General features: G+C 46.8%; 1 protein-coding gene across 21 annotated transcripts in view; it reads right to left on the bottom strand.

Moving 5' to 3' along the window:
- The window catches only part of Pcbp3 (poly(rC) binding protein 3), a 277,081-nt gene that overhangs the window by 37,288 nt on the left and 218,360 nt on the right, over positions 1-21,433 (bottom strand). For all 21 annotated transcript variants that reach the window (XR_010039336.1, XM_063224651.1, XM_063224652.1 and 18 more), the window contains 4 exons: positions 3,263-3,414; positions 1,685-1,708; positions 714-746; positions 96-212 (listed from right to left, as the gene is read on the bottom strand). Coding sequence is in view for 20 of the 21 variants with exons in the window: in XM_063224651.1 (XP_063080721.1) it covers positions 96-212; positions 714-746; positions 1,685-1,708; positions 3,263-3,414 (326 nt within the window). In the remaining variant the exon portion in view is untranslated. The remainder of the gene's footprint in view (positions 1-95; positions 213-713; positions 747-1,684; positions 1,709-3,262; positions 3,415-21,433) is intronic.

The raw sequence follows: 21,433 nt of genomic DNA, 5'->3' as shown, positions 1-21,433 counted from the left end.
GTCTGAGCAGGGCTAGGCCATCTCCTTGTCTAGGGAAAATGTGGGGCCACAGCCACCCATGCCTCCTGATATAGTCTCATGTTGGCACGCCTCACCTCTTCAAACTTGTAGGCAATCATGGCAAAGGCCTTGAAGATGGCATCTGTTGGGCCTGTGATGGTCACAATTCTCTCTGGACAGTTTCCCTCTGAGATGTTGATCCTGGCACCACTCTAGGGTAAGAGCAGAGCAAATGTGGTGACAGAGAAAAGCCGTGGGAACAGTAAACTGGTTTCTCCAAGTTGGTAGACAATGCCCACCACAAACACATTGCCTGTAACACTAGAGTTCTTTCAGCACATTCCCCCCCCCACCTTAATTACAGCACTGTGGATTGACACTATATCCTAAGCCTTATTTATTTATTTATTTATTTAGAGACAAGGTCTCACTATCATAAGTTGACAGGCAGAACTCAAATTTGTGATCCTCCAGTTTCAGTCTCCCAAAGTACTAAGATTATTGGCATGTGCCACTACCTCCTTCACAGTGAGATTTTAATTAGCGAAAAAGAGCCCAAGTGGTATCTCAGGGAGCATGGACCTGATGCCTGATCCTCTGCACGCATGGTGTCAGAGGAGGTCCTGGTCCTTGGCCCAGTGAGGCCCTGCCATCCCTGCCCATGGGGCAGGCCCCAACTTGGCAACAGCTGTCACTAGGTTAAGCACACTCACCTCCTCACGCATCTTCTTCACAGTCTCTCCTTTCTGGAATGGAGATGGAAACAAGGAAAGATGTCAATGGCAGCTCTGTGGACGCCGCACAGCCCTCATGTGCCTGTGTACCAGGAACTATGTCTGCTATGCACCAAAGACAATGATCAACATGGCAAGGCAAGGGCACGGCAGGGGACCTGCCTGCCTCCCACTGGCCTGGGTGGTGGCTTTTCCACTCATGGGCAGACCCTCACACACAACCTTGAGGCCCTTCCAGAGAGAAGGGTGGCATGGGAAGTGAGCATACTACCCAATGGCATAGCTGTCAGTGGCAGGCTCTCACCTGACCTAGCGCCCCCTCCCATGGAAGATGGTCCATGGGCTGTGGGGACCTGACAGGACTGCACAGGCTCAGCTGCCCCATCCTGCACAGACAGTGACTTCCTAAAGCACTTGCTCTGAGAAAGAGTGAAGAAGAAGAGAGAAGATGAGGCATTGGTGACTCCACACAGCAAGAGGAAGTGGATCTGGCTTAGGCCAGTTGGTGTGAGCTCCTGAGCTGGGCAAAGCACAACCACAAGAGGTGCAAGGTTTGCCCCTGGCCTCTCCCCATCTCACACACAGCAGTATTCCTCACAGGCCTTTGCCTTCATGGAGTGAGAGTGCTCAGATTATGGGACCCTTACTGAATGTTGGAGTCCCATGCCAGAAGATGATGGGGCGCAGTAGGGCAGGGGTGGGTCACTGTCAAAGCGACCATAGGGCCTTGTTTGGCCAAGGAAGAAGGGGCTAGGGCCAGTTTCAGAGTACTGCAGCCTGAAGCAGTAGGTTCCCTGGAGAGGACCTCATAGAATATCTGGATCCTAATTTTCTCTTGTACTGGGCTACATGCCTGGGGCATGCCCAGGGCCATGTAGCACCAGGGCTATTGGTGTTTTTGCTAATCCTTATAGAGACTCCAAGAGAGGTAGTATTTGTTCAATAATTACCTTCCCAATGATGCTGCCGACTTCCTGTGGAGGAAAAAAAATCACAGAAAGATGATGTCAGAGACAAAAAGCCTCTGGGATACTTGTGGCAAACCTGCCTATCTTCCTCACATGACAGGGTAGACTTTACTTACTGATTTATTTTTGTGACCTGGGGATCACCCTAGACCTCGTATACATGAGGCAAATGTTCTGCTGCTAAGTCACATCCTGCCCGATATTTTAGACCCAGCAAGAGGATATGATTGAAGCTGGCCTAGGAGGAGGGCAGGCCAGCTGCACCCCAGGTCAGTGACCAGGAGAGCACCCATACACTCATGGCCTCAGGAAGACCCACAAGGACCAGGTGGAAAGTGAAATTGGCTAGATATTGATACCAGGAGAGTTGCACTGGGGCTGCTGTGGCTTGTTTTAAAGGCACTGGCCCAGCTGCCACAGCTGTAGTGGTATCTGACCCATGGGGATGCCTGCTCCTATTGAGCCAGGTGTCACAGCATCTCTACCTATGGTAAAGTCCAGATCTGTGCCACTGTGGCATATTGCTTGAGGTAGGGCCACTCCAACTTCCAGCCATGACATCCTTCAAATCCTTGTTAGCCCTGTGCTCAGCCATTCCCAAGCAGCAAGGCTGACCCTGACCCCCACCCAAACTGTCACAGGCTGGCTTCACCTCCCAGGAGTGCATGGTGGTGCTGAAGCTGCGAAAAGGTGCAGGGCACTGACACTACCTCTAGAGAGCCCTGTGTGGTGTTGCCACCTGCAGGACAGGTAGGTCTCTCTCCCCACCTCACATGACATTCTGGGCATGTGCTCCCTCTATAAACCCAGGTGGGGCAAAGAGTGCTCCTAGTGATGATTTTGTTTACTCAAAGGAGACAGGATTCCTGGAAACAGGGCTGATTCCAGGTGAGGACAGAAAAGAACAAGATGAGACATGAAAGGAAAACTAAGAGTTGGGGAATGGTGGGAATATGTCAGGGGGCTCAGGAAGCACCAGGTCAAGGACACTATGAACATGATGGTGTGGGAAACAATGCCAACCATGCCCACACAGATAGGGATGCAAGAAAAGATGCATTAGGTCCAAGGACAATGGATGGGGAGCAGGCCCCACAGAATACCCTGATCCACCTTCCATCCAGTGGCCAATGTAAATGCCATCACAGTGACATCTGGGCCATGGACAGGAAGGCTTCTGGGACATTCCTGGCAATGGCAAGGGGATATTCAACAAGGCCAAGTGAGGGACACACCACAAAATCAAGGCAGAAACCTTAACCAGTGAGACAAAGACAAGGGAGTGTTTCAGATGCTGGGTATCTAGCTAAGGAGGGCGGTGTGCAGGCTGGCAAGCAGTAGGGCTACAGCAGGTACTGGTGGGGACTCCCTGACTTGGAGGGAGAGTATGCAGCCTGTGGAAGGCCCACTGGAGTGATCAGGGATGCATGGGTTGGCCACTGTGTCTGGAGTGGTTCGAGGAAGGGTGTATGGTCCAAAGGTTTGGTTTGAGGGCTCAGAGAAGAAACACCAAGAAAAGACCCCAGTGTCACACACTTTTCTCCCCTGGCCACTCTGTACCTTTCCATGCATCAGTAGGCGGATGGTCAGGGTCACATTCAGGCCGCCTTCTGAGACCTTGGACTCCATCTTTCTCCCAAAATGTGGCGGGTGGAGGATTAAGGTGCTGAGGGTGCTGTGAGGAAGGATAGATGGGGCCCAGATAGCGTCACCTGAAAAAAGAAGGTGGGCTGCTGATCTTTGGTGGCTAGATAAACTCCTGTCCTGTGGGAACTGCAGCCTCCTGTGTAGTAGTGGATGTGCTAGCATCACTACCACATGTGCTGATAGGCCTCACCTGTAGGGCCTGGAGTACCTTGTGGCTCATGGTAGGCTGTCTCATGCCATGGCACCCCTGGATAGATTACTCAAGCCCGCTGGGCCCAGTCTCCTCCTCTGTGAAGAGGGTCACAGGAGAACTTTTCCCAGAAGCTAGAGAGCCTAGGAGCCTCAGCATGGTCCCAGGAGAGCCCATTTTGCTGCCTGGGCCTGGCCAGTCAACTCTTCTTGTAGTCTTAGTTCTGCTCATTTTTCCAGTTACACCAGAAGCAGCCCCGGCATGCTAGGACCCTCTCTTAAAGGCCACTTGCCTTACCCTCAAGAACACAGGAAGGCACTCCATTGGTTCCTTTGTATCTAGGGACACAGTCCTTGATAGCCTTGTTGTCTAATATGGACTCAGTCTCCAACCATAAAGTTGCCAAATCAAACTGCTGGAGTCCTTCAGTCAGAGCTGTCAGAGATCCCTCACCCCAGCATAGACCTGTGCTTCTTCTTGCTTCCCGTAGGCAGGCATTACATTAAGAGTTCCATTATTTGCAAAGATGGGTCAAAGGTGGTACAATGGAAGTGCTCACAGGAAATAACAGACAACTCTATGTCCTTGAGGGTTTCTAGGTCCAGGCTCCTGCTGGCGAGTGGCCTGCACTTCTGGACACCCCACCAGAGTTCCCCATGAGCTCCTTAGCCAGCCTCTTGTCAGGAAGACCCATGTATGAAGACAGGCCACTCTCACCGTGGTGATGTAGTTGCTGCCCGGTCACAACTATGGGTAGCTATGCCTGCAGATGTACCCCAGAGGGGGTAAAAGGGCAGCAGGGAGGGACAGATGGGCAGGGAGGACAGGGAGTGGGGTCCACAAGGATTTTGGAGGCAAGGAGGTGAGAGATGCTCATGCCCAGGAGAGGACAGTTCTTAGTCCCTCCATACAGGGAACAGACACAGGGTATGCCCAGGGACAGAGAGGAGCAGAACAGGTCCCAGGTCAGGACATGGGTGTAGGTGGCCCCCACAGGACCCAGAGAGCAGCCCCTCAAGGTGGCATAGGTGGCTCCATAGCAAAGAGCCAAATGGTAGACAATGACAGGCTGGCTTGAGGTGGGAAGTGTTCAGGTAAGTCCCATGTAAGGTTCAGGATAGGTGTCCGGGGACCCATGGGGTAGGAAGCTACCACCTCCAGAGGCCTTGTATACCTGCCAAGATGTGCATCTGAGAGGTGGGCAGAGTCTTGGGAAAGAGGAAAGGCGAGGCTGTGCTGTCCTGGAATGAACCAGAGACTATCCTCAAGAAGGTCCTCGCCACACACACTTTCACTGAGTGACAACACTGTCCCAGGGAAATGGCTGTACTAGCAGACCCTTCAGGAGCAGGCCTGAGGACTGTGTGTACTTAGTCCCACTCAGCAGGCTACCTGGACACTGTGTGACATAACCAGGAGGAGCGCTGATGGTTGAAAGTTGGGACAAAAGTTGTTTATCTCACCAAAATATTTCTGTTGAAAATGTGATAAAAGGAGAACACGAACACAAAGCAGAGAAACAGAGAGCATCGGTGATCCCCAGCATATAAAGTGACGGTGACAGACACACTCCTCTTTCATGCCATAAGGGGCCGTGATACTTGGGCTTTGAATTTACACCCAACTGCCTCAGAAACCCACATCATTAGTTTTCATCATTATTCGTGGCAAAGTGATCCTCTTGAACCACGAGGCTTTTAACATAGGGGGTTAATAGCGTTCAACAAGGGTTTTACACAGCAAAGAGTGCTTAAGATCATCCTGGCACATTAATGCCTCTGTCTTCACAGTCCAGCACAGCCGCACATGCTATTCACACTTTAAACCAAATTCACTGGGCACCTCTGAGTGGCTGCTAGCTGCCCGACAGAAACGCAGAGAGAAGGTTCTGTGGCCAGTGCATCTGCATGCTGCCTGCAGAACACCAGACCCAAGCAGGGTGCCTGTGAAGATGCACTGCACAACAGGAGGAGCACCCAGCTCCAGTGGCTTCCCTGGTCCCAAATAGCCACTCATGTCTACAAAGACATCTGTGACCAAAGGCAGAGCCTTTCTTACAAATTTGTGTTTCTGTGAGGCTGATTTCTTAGCACCAAAGAGCTGGATCATGCTGTGGTCAATATGGGACTCTGCCTCCTTTTTAATTAAAGACATCTCCTCCTGCCAGGGGGACAGCACAGCCCTGCAGCCGTCTGTTACATAAATGTTCCAGTGCAGGGAGGAAAAAGTGGGTCAGTGCCTGCCCCGGGTGCGTCCGTCTTCCAGCTGTCAGCAGCGATCTGTCACACAGGCCACAGAGGGTGGAAGAAGCTGTTCAGGAGCTAAGGGTAGGAGCTATCTGGGGAGGGGGAAGGTCACTGGGATCAAGACTGAGTCCTGAGGATTCACCACACTCCAGTGTAGCACCTGGACCACAGCCCTCTTGGCAGGCATGGGGTAGAGAAATCTTGTACCCATCTTCTGTTCTTAGGTACTTGTGTGCTTGTAGTGACCTGAGAGTGCCCCAAGCCATGTGTCCATCCTGCTCACACTGGCTGTCCCCTCGGTGCTCTAGGGCCACCAGGAAATTAAGGACCAAGGTGGTTCCTGGAGGGAACTCAGCAGAAAGCAAGGCCTGTTGCTCTGCTCAGTCATCTGCAGCCATGTGAGACCAGTGACATGTTCTGTGTCTCTCCCTCTCCTCTCTGGAAGCCCCCCCCCCCCGCCATTTTCAGGGCTTGGGTTTAACATATTTTGGAGAAACCTGATGGGAGGCTGAGAAGAAACAGGCATGGTCACCCCTGGCTTCTGCCTATACTTGGCCAGCAAGCCTGTGCAAGCATGTTTTGAAGCAACACTGGCTCCAGTGCCACATTGTGGGAACATTGTCCACACATGTGCCTGAGCCCAGCACATGTCCTATACTCCACTCCTACTGCAGGAGGCTGGTCCAGTTGCATGGATTTTTTGACCACACTGCATCTACATGGTGCAAGGATGGAGCTCCCAATCCTCCCATCTGCTAGGGCACTCACTCACCCATCTGTTTCAGCACTTCCACCTGGTGCTCAAGCCCAAACCTCTCCTCTTTCCTCCCATTCCAGTCACTGAATCTGGACGTGGAATCCAAGCCCCTGCTCTTCTAGAAGCAGTACCAACACAGCCTTCCTCACACTCTCAGTCCCTGCTGGCTGCCCTTCACACAGAGCAACCTGACTCCCTGCACCTCCCTCGCCATCCACCCTTTACCCCAAAGACCCCATTGCAGAGCTCTGCACATGCCACCCCCTTGTCCCAGAACCCAAAGACCTCCTTCCACAGCTCAGTGTGGGACCTTTTGCACTATCCCCAGAATTGCCCTTTGCATATGCATATACACACATATTTGAAGTACCATAATTGGCTAGAGACAGACCTGGCAATTCTGTAGAGACAACCACTAACAAAGGAAAAGAACAAGGTGAGCAAAGTGATGGCACCAGGATGTGAAGAGAAAGAAGGAGACAGAAAGGGCTACTAAGAGAGATAAGGTGGCAGTGGGGGTAGGCTCAGATGAACAATAGCTAGTATCAGAAGGTCTGAGGCAGAGACCACTGCAAGGAATGACACAGTGTCTTGGACTGGCTGGTATAAGTCAGCAGCCCTGAAGGAGCAGCCTTGCAGGGCCCAGCTCAACTGCAGATACCCCCATCTGATACTGGGCCTGCTGGCTGTATCCCAAGGCATACTGCATGTAAGCTCTGCCTCAGGGGTGATGTCTAGGCAGCAGTGTGCCTGTGGAGGAGAGATCTGGCAAGATGGACTGTTGTCTAAGATATCTGTGACCTTGAAATGATAAGCTACATTTGACTAATCTCTCTCCAGTAATCACAAAGACACAGAAATCAGACAAATGTACACACAGGACAGGGGTTATGTTATTTCTGTGGGGTCTTACTGAGTATCCTATGCTGTGGTGAGAGCCCCTTTGTCTCTCCACTTTACCAATGGAAGGGTAGGCATGAGTCTCCATGACTCACTGAGGTACTTAGCTGACTATGTAAGACAGAGGTGAAGACCCAGGTGGCCTGTGACCTGTAGTCACAGCTCAGCAATAGCAGCAAGATACTTGCTTTAAGAGGGGAGGCTGAGAAGAAACAGGCATGGTCGACCCTGGCCTCTGTCCAAGCCTGGCTTGAAGCAGGACTGGTTTTAGTGCCACATCATGGAAACACTGTGTGCACATGTGGCTTCCCCCAGATCCCATGCAACAGATGGATATGACACCTGCTGCAGACACGAAAAGATGCACTGTTGGGAAGGCAGGTCATCAAGAGCAGGGCTCCAGAAGGACCAGGGGACTGTCCAGGGCCTTCTTTCTGCATGGGCTTCCTTTCTGCTGTGTCTCATACTCAGAGAAGGCTGCAGGATGGAGATATCAACAGATGGGGACAAGCAAGAGTCCTCACAAAGGTGGGGAAAGCCTGTGGCAGCATCTCCTACTCTGGCCATCCTCCTCCAGGATAGCAGAGGGTATGTTAGGTGCCTCCCACCTCACTACGCTCTACTGAGGCATTCCAGTCCTGCTCAATGTGTCAGCAGGGGTCTTGGGAGAGCTTTGAAGAGGACAGCTGCTCCTCAAAGCCAGGGGTTGTCAGCAGGGGTGGGTGGGAGCCAGAACACTGGTTCTGGTCCACCCTGGCATAGTAGAGGACAAGTGAGAACATGAACTCCCCCTTGCCCCACTGCTGGGGCTGTGATGGGAATGTTAGTAGTAAGGTTTGTGTGCAGGTGTCAATAGAAAGCTGCCTGTCACACCAAGACCTACGAAGAACCAAGAGTGAACAAAAGACAATCAGAAGCTAACTCTGAGATCACAGAAATGTTAGGGTTATCTGACAATAGTGTAAAAGAGTGTCTTAGTTACTTCTTATTTATCACTGAGACAAAATACCTGAAGCCCAAAGTTGGGAAAGGAAAGGTTTATTTCTTACAGTTTTTGGTTTTAGTCCACACTCAGTTGGCTCTAAGGCAGGTGGGCATGGCTGGGCCACAGTTCATGGTGGCTGCAAACAGCAAGCCGGAACCAGCAAAAAGCACGACATACCTTCTTCCTGCCAATACATCACATCCTGGCTCCACCCCTTTGTGGGTGGAGCACTGACACCATCAATCCAAGCACTAGACAATGAACGAATAACAAATGCACAATTCATACTCATGAGGCCTGGAGGACACAGACATAAACCATGATAAACAGCCACCATAAAAATACTTCAATGAACAGTTAGGAACGTTCTTTAAATCAGTGAAAAAATACATCTCAGCAGAGAAACAGAAAATTCTCAGCAAACTGATGGAAGATGTAGGGAATGCATGGAAAGGCCATGATGTGATGGAGGTAAGAGGAAAAAACCAGAGCTAGGGGGCAGCAATAGAAGCTCCAGCCCCAACAACAGGGATCGTAAGAGGCTCCAGAGACCTGTAGGCTAGCAACAAGAGACACGGTGTTCATATTACCTGGGACAGAGAACAGGCTACAAAAGCACCATAGGAAATAATGCCTAAACTCTAAAGTTCAAAAAAGTGTAGCCTACATATTTTTGAAGCTGACCAAATCTCAAACAAGATAAACCCAAAGAAATCCACATAAAAGCACATCCTCATCAAATATCTAAATACTGAACTCACGCAGGAATGACAGACAACAGCTGAGATCTCTCCCCGGCAGTCACAGAGTAGGAGACATAGCGTGCCTTTAAGCCTAAGGAGGGAAGGACCTCAGCCCAGAAATGCATTTCCCTAGCAAGTGAGGGGGAAGGAAGAACTTCCAGCAAGAGAAAACCAGAGCACTGTTGCTGGCTGGGCTCCCCAGAGCAGGATGATGAGGACCTCTCACTAGAGATGCAACCTTGTGGAGGGAACCTTAGGATGTTGGAGGGAGAAAACAAGACAGGCAACACCAAGGGCAAATGCAATAGGCCTCAGGCTTCTGGAGTTTTCAAAATGATCTTTAATGCTGAAGCAAACATCCCTGTATTGTCTGATATGAATAGTATGGCCAGGAAATATCTGAAACCACTATAAACTGAGGAGGGTAAAAAAAATTATAAAAGGAGTAAGCTTTTTATCTTTCCCTCAAACAGGTAAAATATCAACAATTAGTGGAATTGCTAAGTCACAAATACATGTATATACATACACTTGTCCACACATACATAAAGAAGTACTTGGGGAAGCCACTAAAAACAAACAAATGAACAACAACAACAAAAATAACACGCGCGCGCACACACACACACACACACATACACACATAAAACAAAAAACCATCAAGGCATACTTTAAAAATATCAATAAATCAAAATGAAATTTTTAAAAAGCTCGGTAATCCATAGGTAGGCAAGGGAAAAAATCTTAAAAACCAGAAAATGAGAAAACAAAACAACAAAAATAAAATGACAGACTTAAGCCCTAGTATCTCAATAATTGTTTTACATATAAATGGTCTAATTAAAATACAGTAATTTGTAGAGTAGATTACAAGCAGGATTCAATTTCATGCTGCCTACAAGATACTCACTGTGTTACTAAAAGCACACAGTTTCTTTGAAGAAAGATAAGACAGTTCTAATTTGCACAATTCATTACTGGGAAAAGTCTCTCAAACCACCCCCAAGGTCCTGCTCAATTCCCACACTATCCACTTTAACCCTGTCCTTTGTATGAAAGCCAAATAAATACAGGCCATCCAGGGAAGTTCTGTATCTCATCCCCCTGAAAATCTCAAATTCTGCTAGAAGGATTTGATCCTCCCAGAGCCCTAAAATCATACACTTGTCTCTTTCATTTAAGCCTTCACCACTCACTCTTTTGGGAGGTGGCAAGTCTGATTAGTCCACAATAGTTTACCTTATACCATATTAAAAAATGTGTTCAGAATCAGGCCAAGGCTTAAATCTAAGACTTGGAAGTACAAAAATACTAGAAAAATAGACGGGTTTAAACCCCATGATATTTGGGCAGTAAGTTTTTTTTGGAAGACATCAAAAACATAGGCAACAAAAGCAAATATAAAGACGTGAGATTACATGAGAATAAAAATGTTCTCCATAGTTAAGGAAACAATCAATAGAATGAAGAGAAAACTTCCAGAATGGTGGAAAACATCTGCAAACCAAAGCTCTGACAAGGAGCTAATATTCAAAATAGATCAGGAACCAAAATTCAATAGCACAAAGTTGATCAAAAATGGGCAAAAGACTTAAGACATTTCTCAACAGAAAGCATGAAAATAACCAAGATACACATGAAAAAATGTTCAACATAACTTATCATTAGGGAAAAGCAAATTAAAACTACAATGACATATCACCTGGCATTTGTTAGAATGTCTATTATAAAAACAAACTAAAGATAAGTGTTGGTGAGAATAGAAAGAAAAATCCTGTAACTATGGGTGGGAATGTATGAGTGCAGCCATTATGGAAAACAGTATGAAAATTTCTCCAAAAGTTAAATACAGCCATATGACTTATCAACCCCACTAGTATTTACCCAAAGGAAATTAAATCAATATGTGGAAGAGGCATGTGTTCCTTACAGCACTAGTCACTATCTCCAAGAAATCAACTGACGTGTCCAAGAACTGCTAAATGGATAAAGAAGGTGAAATATATGTAGACAATGAAATATTACTCAACCCTTAAAAAGAAGGAAATCCTGCTATTTGTGACAACATGGATGAGCCTGAAGAATATTACTTAAAGTGAAATAAGCCAGCCTTAGAAAGACAAATGCTACACAATCTCATTTATATGTAGAACTGAAAAGTCAACTTATAGAAGCAGAGTGCAGAAGAGAGAATGTTGGGGCTGAGGTGGGTGACGGGAGTTGGGAGGCGGTGAAAGGGTACAAAGTTTTAGAGCCAAAGGAGAAACACGTATTGAAGACCTATTGTGCAGTATGGTCACTACAGCTAATAGTAACATATTCTGTTAGCCTGACCCAATCATTTCATATATACAAACCATTAACAAACAGAATTTGTTAATATATAACAAGAATTCTACATCAGTACCACTCTTTCAGGAAAGCAGGGCTGCTTCAGGAAGTAGAACTCAATCACTGCAATCCACCAAATGAACAGAGTAAAGATGCAAAGCGGCAAGGTCATGTCAACACATGCAGAAAAGGATTCAGCACAATTTGATGTCTATTCATGGCTTTAAAAAGAGAACTCTCAGAAAAAAAGGAATTGAGGGGGTCTCTCAACTTGATGAGGGCATCAGCAAAAGAAAGTTACATCTGGCCCTGGCACCTGGCTCTGCACAGGGGTGTGTCATGTGGAGTTTGGCTCTGAAGCCACCCCTGCTGAAGTCCTGAATGTCTTCCCATACCATGCAGTTCAGCAGGGCAGAGCACTACCTATAACACCTCATCTGCTGCTGCCAACTGCCCACCACATCTCAGGTATCTCTACAGGAGAGCACTCGCTGTGCCTCATCTCATCTGGCTTCTGTCCCCCACGAGCTATGACCTACTACAGTTGGCCAGGGCATCCCATATTGCACAGGCAGAAGTTACCATGGTCACTATGTCAGTCTTTTTTTTTTTTTTTTTTTTTTTTTTTTTTGCTATACAAGGCATGAGCACAGAATATGGTGAATATTAAAATGTTTTAAAAAATGAATTATGGTCAAAGACACATTGCCATTAGTCCTCCTCAGAACATTCCCCCTTGTTTACAGCACACATTCTCACCATTCTTGCCACCTTTGGAAGCAGTTCTGGGGTATTTTTCACATCTTTAGTTTCGCCGTCATGGCTTCCTTGATGTCTTGAATCAATTCAAATGCTTTACCTTACATGGTCTGTTTGACTGGGGAAGAGCTGGAAGTCACACAGTGCCAGATTTGGTGAATAAGGTAAATGAGGACACAGGGCCATGTTTTTATGAGCCTGCCTTCCTGTTGGCATTCTGTGGCAGCAGTCACTGTATTTTTTATTATACCTAAAGACACTCAAAAAAGAGGACTTCCAGAAGTGCTTTAGAGAATGGCAAGTGTAACATAGGTAAGCAGCAGAGACCACCAGGTTTATGTAAAGGCAACATGGCATGTAATTTATTGTCCTGGGTTCAGGTAGAAAGTGTGATTAGACCTTTGCCTGAACAAAGAGAAGTGTATCCTTTTATAGGGACAGAGAGAAGGCAGGTGGCATTAGGTGGGAAGATCCCAGTGAACATCTGTGGTTAAAGTTTTCTGGCAATCTTGTATCTCAGTGGGCAGAGTCCTTTGAAGTGTTCCATGTAAATTATGGGATGTCTCCAGGACTTGCACAAGTCCTTGTCCTATTTTACTTCTTACCTGTGCTAGTGGCTGATGATCTCTGGTACTGAGTTGTTTTATACACAGTAGTACTTCAGCTGGCGAGCAGGTGAGAGAGTCAGGTCTGGTTGAAGACATACTAAGAATGATGTGATAAATGTGTTCAAAGTGACGGGGAGGATTTTGAAGGTCATTAATGGTGATGTGTCTTTTACGGTAATAATTTTTAAAAAATGTAACCACTCATCATATATTTTGATCATATTACATAACAAAATACCTGAGTGGGTACTTTGTAACAAGGTTTATTTCACTCATGCTCACAATTGCTGAATGACCAAACAACGTGATGCTCATGACCTGGGAAGACTGGCTGCTTCACAGATTGGGAAAGTGACAGAAAGAGAACAGCTGCCTGCAGGAGGGACAAGAGCATGGGGTGGCCTCACTTTATAACTGTGTGCAGGAACTCTCAGACTACATCAGTCCTTTCCAAAAGTGGTGTCCTGTGACCTAATCTTAAAGATCTCCCACCTCAACAGGCCTCATGGAGACCAGCTTCTAGCACAGAAGCCTCTGGAAAGACAGAGCACAGCTGGCTACAGCAGTCTACTATCCTCACCGCTGAATCCTCTGTTCCCAGCACCATCCCTTCCTGCAGGTGGCTCAGCACACAGTTAAGAACTAGACAGTGCATATAATGCATACTTAGCCCAGCTCAAATCCCATAGCTTTCCAGAACACTCTGAAATTAGTGATGCTCTTGACCATCCCAGATGATACAGTCAGTTCTGTGTATCCACTTACTCAACTAAGTACAGATTGAAAACCTGCCCCTCACTGTCCCAAATTCCAGAAAATTCCAAACAGAATCCCTGAGTTTTCAATGCTGAGTCCTGCACTGAACCCACAAGAATGCAGCACTGGGGTGTCCTCCTGGGTTGCCCTCTCATGAGCCTCACCCTGCCCATATGTGCTGCTTGAATGTTGCTTACTCTTGTCTTGTCCATGTGTTATGCTGTCAGGCCTGGGGTGGCTGCTGCATCTGTCCCGACATGTAAAGGTCTTTCTTTCCTTATCATTATTACCTAAACAATACAGTATAAAACTATTTCCACAGCACTTATATCATATTTGGTATTATAACTAATCTAGAGACCATTTAAAGCATATAGGAAGATTGTACAGGTTACATGAATATGCCATTTCTTCTGAGAGACACGGTCTCATGGATTTGGTACCCACCGGGGTTCTGATGCAACTCTTGCACATTATACTCCCATGTACCCAGATATTCCTGCACTTGAGTCAGTGAGGGATTGATGTGTGTGTAACTGCAACAGAGGATGTGTAGACCTGGAATGTGGGGGCTCCATAGGCGGTATTTAGGCCATGTGCAGGAGAAAGGCATGGGACAGGGGCTATGAAGCCCCAGGCCCCCTTCTATCAGAGGCCCAGGAACACCCTGTAAAGCTCCTGTGAACTGTCCCCATGTTACAAGGTGACATCCTGTCAATCTCCCTCCACCATGCAAATCCACCTGTCCTGGGGGCCAGAGGCAAAGGAAGCACCCTCACAAAGAGAGCAGGTCCACTTTGACTAGTAAAGACTCAGGAAAAGCATCACAGAAATAGACCAGAAGCCTCATGCCATAAACAAAAGCAGCACCAAAGATGGGCTGCCATCCTTCAAGTTCCTGAAATACCCAACTGTTTCCTCATTCTTTTATTTGACTGCTCCAATGTGAATGGCTTGGTTCTCTTCTGATTTCATGTTTTACTGCTATTTTATCTTTTCCTTCTTTTTCAGCCTTTCAATTTCTTCAGGCGGAAGCTGAGATGATGATGTCCGATCTTTTCTAATGTAAATTTTCATGCTGTCAATTTCTTTAGGGCCCTAGTTTAATCATAGCCTAGAACATTTTGGTGCTTTGTTCCCCTATTTTTCTTAGTCCAAAATATCTTCTGAGACTTTTTTGATCACAACATTGTTTAGCAATTATGTTTTGATTTTTATTTGGAATTTTTCAGTTATCTCTAGTTATTGCTTTACTGTTTAATTCCAATATGGTCAGAAAACACACTTTGCATGATTTGATTATTTAAATGTCAGGCTTGCTTTATTTTATTTTTAAACAGCATATGGTCTGCTATGGTGGGCATCCATGTGAAATCAGTATGCACTGGATGGTCTGTGTTGTCCCAGAGGTCTCTGAGCCCATTTCCTGTCCCCATTCTTTCTGTGATCAGCTTGGGTTGCAAGTACTGATCTGGATTTCTGTTGTGAATGGGCCACCATCTCCTCCATCTTGTTACTGAGTCTATATATAACAGCAGGATAGTTCTTACTAGATTTTTGATTTCTAAATTCTTCAGTTTTTTTTCCCACATTTTGTATTTCCTGCTGAGACTTTGTGTCTCTGGTTCTGGGGGTGTGGTTACTGCAGCTGCTCTGAAGTCTGGTCGCATTAGAATGGGGACCATTCCAGGCTGGCTCCCCCAGTCAACTTTCCCTTCTGTAAAGTCAAGGTTCTTGGTTTTTCATGTTGTATGTGGATACTTGCTGTCCCTGGACATGCTGAACATTGTCATAGGATTCTAAATGTTGTTTCAATCTTATCCAGACTATTTTTATTTTACCCAGCAGAAGTTTCAGGTGGTCAGTCTCATAGCTTCCTGTAGCCTGTGTTACAATGCCAGTTCAGCTCTGGGATCTTCTGCAGTGATATTCAAGTCTGTCTACATGTGCTGCCCAGTGTTCGAGTGGGCTTGGGGATAGTAGCTTACAACCCTCAGGTCAAAGGTCTGTTGTGCTCTTCCTGGTCAGATCCAGGCATCTGACTCTTAAGGCATGGCCAGGAGTCACACACAGCATTATGGGATCCTTTCAGGACCTTCAGCTCCCAGGGGCAGAAAGCCAAGACCTTGCCCTTTGTGGCACTGTTCTGCCTCAAGGGACAGGTGATCATATGGATATAAGAAGAGACACTGAAGCCTACAATGCTGGAGTCTTATCCCTCTGTTAGACAGGAAGCCCTTCTTCCCCTTGGTTTAGGCCTGTTGTCCTCCCCTGGCTTCAGGGTTCCACATAGTGCTGGGAGTTGCGAATAATCAGATATAAAAGTAAGCTGCAGGGCCTCCCCCTCTTGCCTACATGAGTCTCTTTTCCTGCTCCTCAAATGCAGTGCTCTCTTAGAGACTTATACTTTTGGCTTGGGTCAGAAGTTATACCTCTAGGGTCTAGTTGGGACACAGGACTGTGTTCTGGTTCCCTTCTCCATCCATCTGTTGTTACTGACTTCAGAGTCCTCTGGCTGGCTGCTCCACGCATTCTGTCCCGGGGGCTCAAGGTGCTCAGTAGGAGGAACAAGGTAATGTGTCCTCTAGTTTGACTAGAGCAAACCATCAATTAATCTTATCTTGAGAAATTAGGCAAAATCCATTTATAACCAGCATCACTATTTGTTCTGAAAAAACACATTTGCTATGGAGTGTGGGCACACATTCCTGTAATCCTAGCACTGGGGAGCCTGAGACAAGAGGATGGCTGTGAGTTCAAGGTCAGCCTCAACTACACAGCAACACACTGACTTAAAAAGACAACAACATATTTGCCAACCACTTCTTTTTGAAGAATAATTAAATCAATAGACAGTAGTAAGGCAAATATTGTCATACAGAGGACTGCTACGTAACAATATAGCAGCTGCAGCACACTGCACACAGGGCCTGTGTGCACACATGCATTTTCTGTCCTAGTTCATCATGGAGGCTCAGTCTCTGTTCTACATGTGAGGAAGCTGGGGCTGAATCCTGGCAGGTCAACTCCAGTCTTAAGACTCTCTGGCCACCAGAAATACAAACTGTATTGTGTTCATGCTACTCAAAAGCAAAAGCTTGCTGGGAGGACCCAACAAGAAGCCAACTAGCCAGGCTTTCTGGTAAGCTATGCAAGCAGTTCAGCATCCAGGAAAAGTCAGTACCTCCTGTCAGCCTGCTGGCTTTTGGACTGAGAATCAATACCCCATCACCACCACCACCACCACCACAAACCACCCACTGGTTTGGAGGACAGGCTGAGCTGATAGCATCTAAGATACATAAAGCAACTAAATATTTGTATTGTTTTGTTGATTTTGTAGGCCTGGGGCCAACGGTCTGAGCATCTATTGAGAGAATGACAATATGCAATACAGCAAATACCCATATGGATTTCCTTCTATCTTGTCTTTGAAACCAAATACTGTTCTCACTGTTTGCTTTGTTCTGATTGTTTTGCTTTATTCAGTATTCTATTTTGATTGGTTTTATTCTGTTTTGTTTTGATTTTGTTACACTTGATGGAATGACAGCTATTGTGAAGATAACAAGATACACTATAGTAGCTATTGTTGTTTTCCTAGTATCCTGCTTTGAAGTTCTGTACCAGTTTTGCTGCTTTGTTTTGATTGGCTTTGTTCTGTTTTGTTTTGTTGGGTTTTACTATCTTTAAAATAAATTAAAAATTTTTTTTTAAAAAAGCAAAAGCTTGGGACAAATGGTTCCATGTACTCTTGTTGAAATGTTCTGCAGCATCAGAACGGAAGGCTGAGCAGACTCAGGTGCAGAGGCAGCAGTCTCTCCTGCTCAGGTATAGTCAGTAGGCACTCCCCCTGTCCCCCTTCACACTCTCTTGCCTCGATCAGGGCACAGGGTGCTGCCCCCAGGGTCTTGTCACCAACTGTGTGGATTCAGGGAGTGCCTGTCCAGGCCAGCAGCTCTGGCAAACAGCTGCCCTGCCCCATGCTGAGCTGGCCCTAGAACACAACCCACAGGAATCTGGGGACTGACCCCTTGAGCTCCACCTAAGGCTGTTTTTGGGCTCAGCTGTTCCGAAGAGGCATGTGAGTGAGGAGGGGGCAAGCATAGATTTGATTTATCGTGTTTAACAGTTCAGTGGCCGCATCGGGCTGCATGAAGCCAAGGCAGCAGAAGCCGACAGAGCTGATTAGCTGCTTCATTCTCCTTGAGAGACTCACAGTACACACTGTGTCCTCCAGGCCATCGGGGAGGGGAGACTTCTGCAATTTAATGCTCCTGCCAGTCACAGTTAGCATTCAAAGACATCTCGGGCTAATATAACCCCAGCTTCAGTGAGCATTCTGAACAGCCTGCTCCCTCGTCACTCAAGTTTCAAGACAGAGTGATGGAACCAATGACCAGTGACCTTGCCCCTTCCCCCTGCTCTTCAGGCCAAGCGCAGGGCTTCATCTGGAATCCTGGGAGCTGTTGTTGTCTTCCTGCCAATGCCAGGTTTCCCCCAGTGATGCCAACTTTTCTCAGTTCAGCCTCTGGGAAAAAGTGCCCAGGATCCAGCATGTAACCTTCATCACTGTGTCTCTCTTACAAACACACTGATTGTTAAAACAGCTATCTCAAAGTTCATAACCTCTGCCATATGGAGCCAGGACAGGCTTCTCTGAGAGCTCTATGGAGTCAGACTCTGATGCCATCCCCACCCGAGGCAGCCACGAAGGCACTGCCGGTGCCCTGCATGCCACACAGCAGCTTCTCTGAATGTGCTTCAGCTCCTGGGCACAATGAGAAGTTGCAATAGGGTTCGCAGGGACATTCCTAACATCATTCATCTTTCTGCTATCCTTGCTGACACCGAGTATGCAGGGCTGTGGGCACAACCCCTAATCCACGTGGCTCATGGTCTGGTGGGGAACTGAACTGCAGGCTGGGACTGCGGACAGCACCCACACTTGGAGAACAACATTACATCCCCACCCACTCCCAAATGTCCACGTAGGCAACAGACCCAGAAATCAAAGGTAAAAAGGTTTGCCTCCTAGAAACAGGTAAAGGAATACTCCTATGGCAGAAAGGTTCCTGTGAGTGAAAAAAAGGCTGAGATGAGCTAGCCTTCCCATGCCCTGGGAGAACATGGGGACATCCACTGATGCCTCCTGGCTCTGGATGGGAGGAACCAGCCTGGCTCTAGCAACCAGATAACACCACTGGGGGTGGGTGGGCAAGCATGGGTGAGCTGGGCCAAGAGCAGTCTCAGAGCAAGAGCAAAAGCATGTGGGGCCTGCCTGCTATGCAAAAGCAAGGACAGCCCTGTGTTTGCTAACCCTGTAATTCCTTCCATAGTGGGATACCATGATGCTGCAACATATAACAGCTGTCTGTATGTAGCTGACAATCATGCAGACACAGCAATAAGCCAGGGCATACAGCATGGAGGGGCCAGCACACAGAGACTCCAAGCTACCCCTGGCCTCTGGACAGACGGTGCCCCACAAGTGACTCCCAGGAGGAGCTCCTCTCATGGCCCCAAATTAGTCATGGCTCAAGCAGGGGACTGACCAGTTTCCCCTGGTCAGGGCTGAGACTGGTGACATGCTGTACAGGGTCCTTAGTGAATAGCAGAACTCCCAGTTTGGCCTGGATGCACCCCTAGCTGCTCCTACCCTCTCTTGCTTCAAGACCTGAACATTCTATTGGGAATCTGCGCTCTCTAAATTTCTGGGTCCCTACGGAGCCTCTCCAGAGTACATAGTGGATACAGACATGGCATGAGGCCAGAAAGGAGGAGCAACAGTTCAGGGAACAAGGCCAGCACAGGGAAACCAAAGTGACCTGTGGCAGCGGTCACAGGGATGATGGCTGTACAGATTCCAGCCCAGAAAGTGTTAGAAAATAAAATGTAAAAGGAGATATGTTTATAATAACATCAAAAAATTCAGGGTTGGGATATACATACAAAAGATAAGTAAAATCTTCATGTAGAAAACTAGAAAAATTTACTGATAAAATTAAAGAGATCTGAGTGTTACAAGATATGTATTATTATTCTTAGACTTTAATATTTAAAAACTTAAGATATTAATTCTTCCAAATGGACTTACACATCTCACCCTAGGGACATGTTTATTTTATATGTATGTGAAGAATTAATCAGGCCTCAGAATAGCCCAAGGAAAAGAAAAAGCAAGACTTCTTTTGCCAGTGGTCTACACATGTAAGCTATAGTAAGTTAGCTGTGAGCAGTGATATGAGAAAGACAGAAAACAAGGAAGCTCAAAAATCAGAAAGGAGATATGGAAAGCTGAAAACAGGCTTCTCAGTAAATCATCCTTGGTCTGAGTGGGTAAGTGGGAAAATACAGCTGAAAAGCCCCGTTATTTGCCCCAGTCCAAGGACCCACGGAGAGCAACAGCCTTTGGAAGATAGCACAGGGTCCCATCAACACAACTGTACCTCTACAGACTCCCTCACACATAAGATAGCACTCTCTGTTGAGGGCAGGTAGAGATGATGAACCGTGTCAGAGCTAAGATTCCTGGGTGTCAACAGACATGGGAAGGGGGAAGCAATGCACAGGGTAGGAGTATCTGCAATTCATTTAATTGGCAAGCATTCCTCTCTGGGGAATGTTCTCACACAGCTCTTGGGAAAGAGGCAGTGCTTTGAGCATGCAGATCCCACAGGGCAGCCACATGTCTAATAAAGAGTTATCCCTCTGTATCCTTGTGTTTCAGATTCAATCAATCATGAACAAAAAATATTTGGATAAAAGAATCATACCTGCACTAAATGTGTACTTTTTTCTCTTCTCATTATTCCCTAGACAACACGGTACAACAATGACTTCAATAGAATCTGCATATCTTTAAGAGTCATGTCATCTAGAGATAATTTATTAAAGTATACAGGAAGATGTGTGGAGAATCTCTGCAAATAGTACATCATTTTACATAAGGGACATGAGCACCTTTAGATTTGGATCTCCATTTGGGTCTGGAACAGATATGTGGCAGATGCAGAGGGATGACTGAGTATCAAGACAACTGACCTCATTAGTCAAGAGGAAAAAGCAAATCAAAGTCAAGAGAACACAATCACATGCCTTCAAGAATGGCTAGTGCACAGGCACAGAACCTTAGCAGGAAGCATTGGGTTTGTGATTGGCATGTTTGCTGGGGAAGCTATCTGAGCAGGACCACATGTGTCACCAAGACCCACCAACTCCAGATTTTAGTAAGATAGAAATCCTACCCAATGTTCTAGTTCAGAAGTTTATGAGTAGAATCAGCAATGCATGTGAAGACTGATAGCATACAACACTTCAGTGGAGTGTATACTGGGTGGACAGAGAACATATATCAAGAATCTGCTGAAGGGGGGACTCCCATCACAGAGCAGATGTTGATGAACCATACCTAACATTGATGGAGTGTGCACCATGTATGGCACGGTTCTCATAGCAGCTGGCAGGGAAGGAAACTGCAGGGCAGTTGGGAAATGCTGTGGGAACCTGATGGAGAGGACACCAGGATGGTTGCCACTCAGTGCATGTGGGGCTCCCATACACACATGGAAAAGTCTTAGAACATTCAGCATCCCTGATCAGGTGGAGCCAGCAGGAAGCATTCACCAGGTGATAGTGAGCTAGCACACACCAAAGCAAAGTTCTGTGTGCTGGGTTTCCAGCCTGTCCTTGTCATCATTTCTGCTGGGATAGTGGAACAGGGCATGGCGCTCCACATGCAGCTTTTATTAAGATAAAGGGACACTGATGCTAACTTAGGCCTGCAGCAATCTGGAACTTGAGAAAGGT

This window comes from Cavia porcellus, unplaced genomic scaffold (assembly GCF_034190915.1).
Source record: "Cavia porcellus strain 051 isolate PalLab524CR breed Dunkin Hartley unplaced genomic scaffold, mCavPor4.1 scaffold_15, whole genome shotgun sequence".
Classification (NCBI taxonomy): Eukaryota; Metazoa; Chordata; class Mammalia; order Rodentia; family Caviidae; genus Cavia; species Cavia porcellus.
Note: the sequence above shows the minus strand (reverse complement) of the source record. Positions and strands in the feature narration are given on the sequence as shown.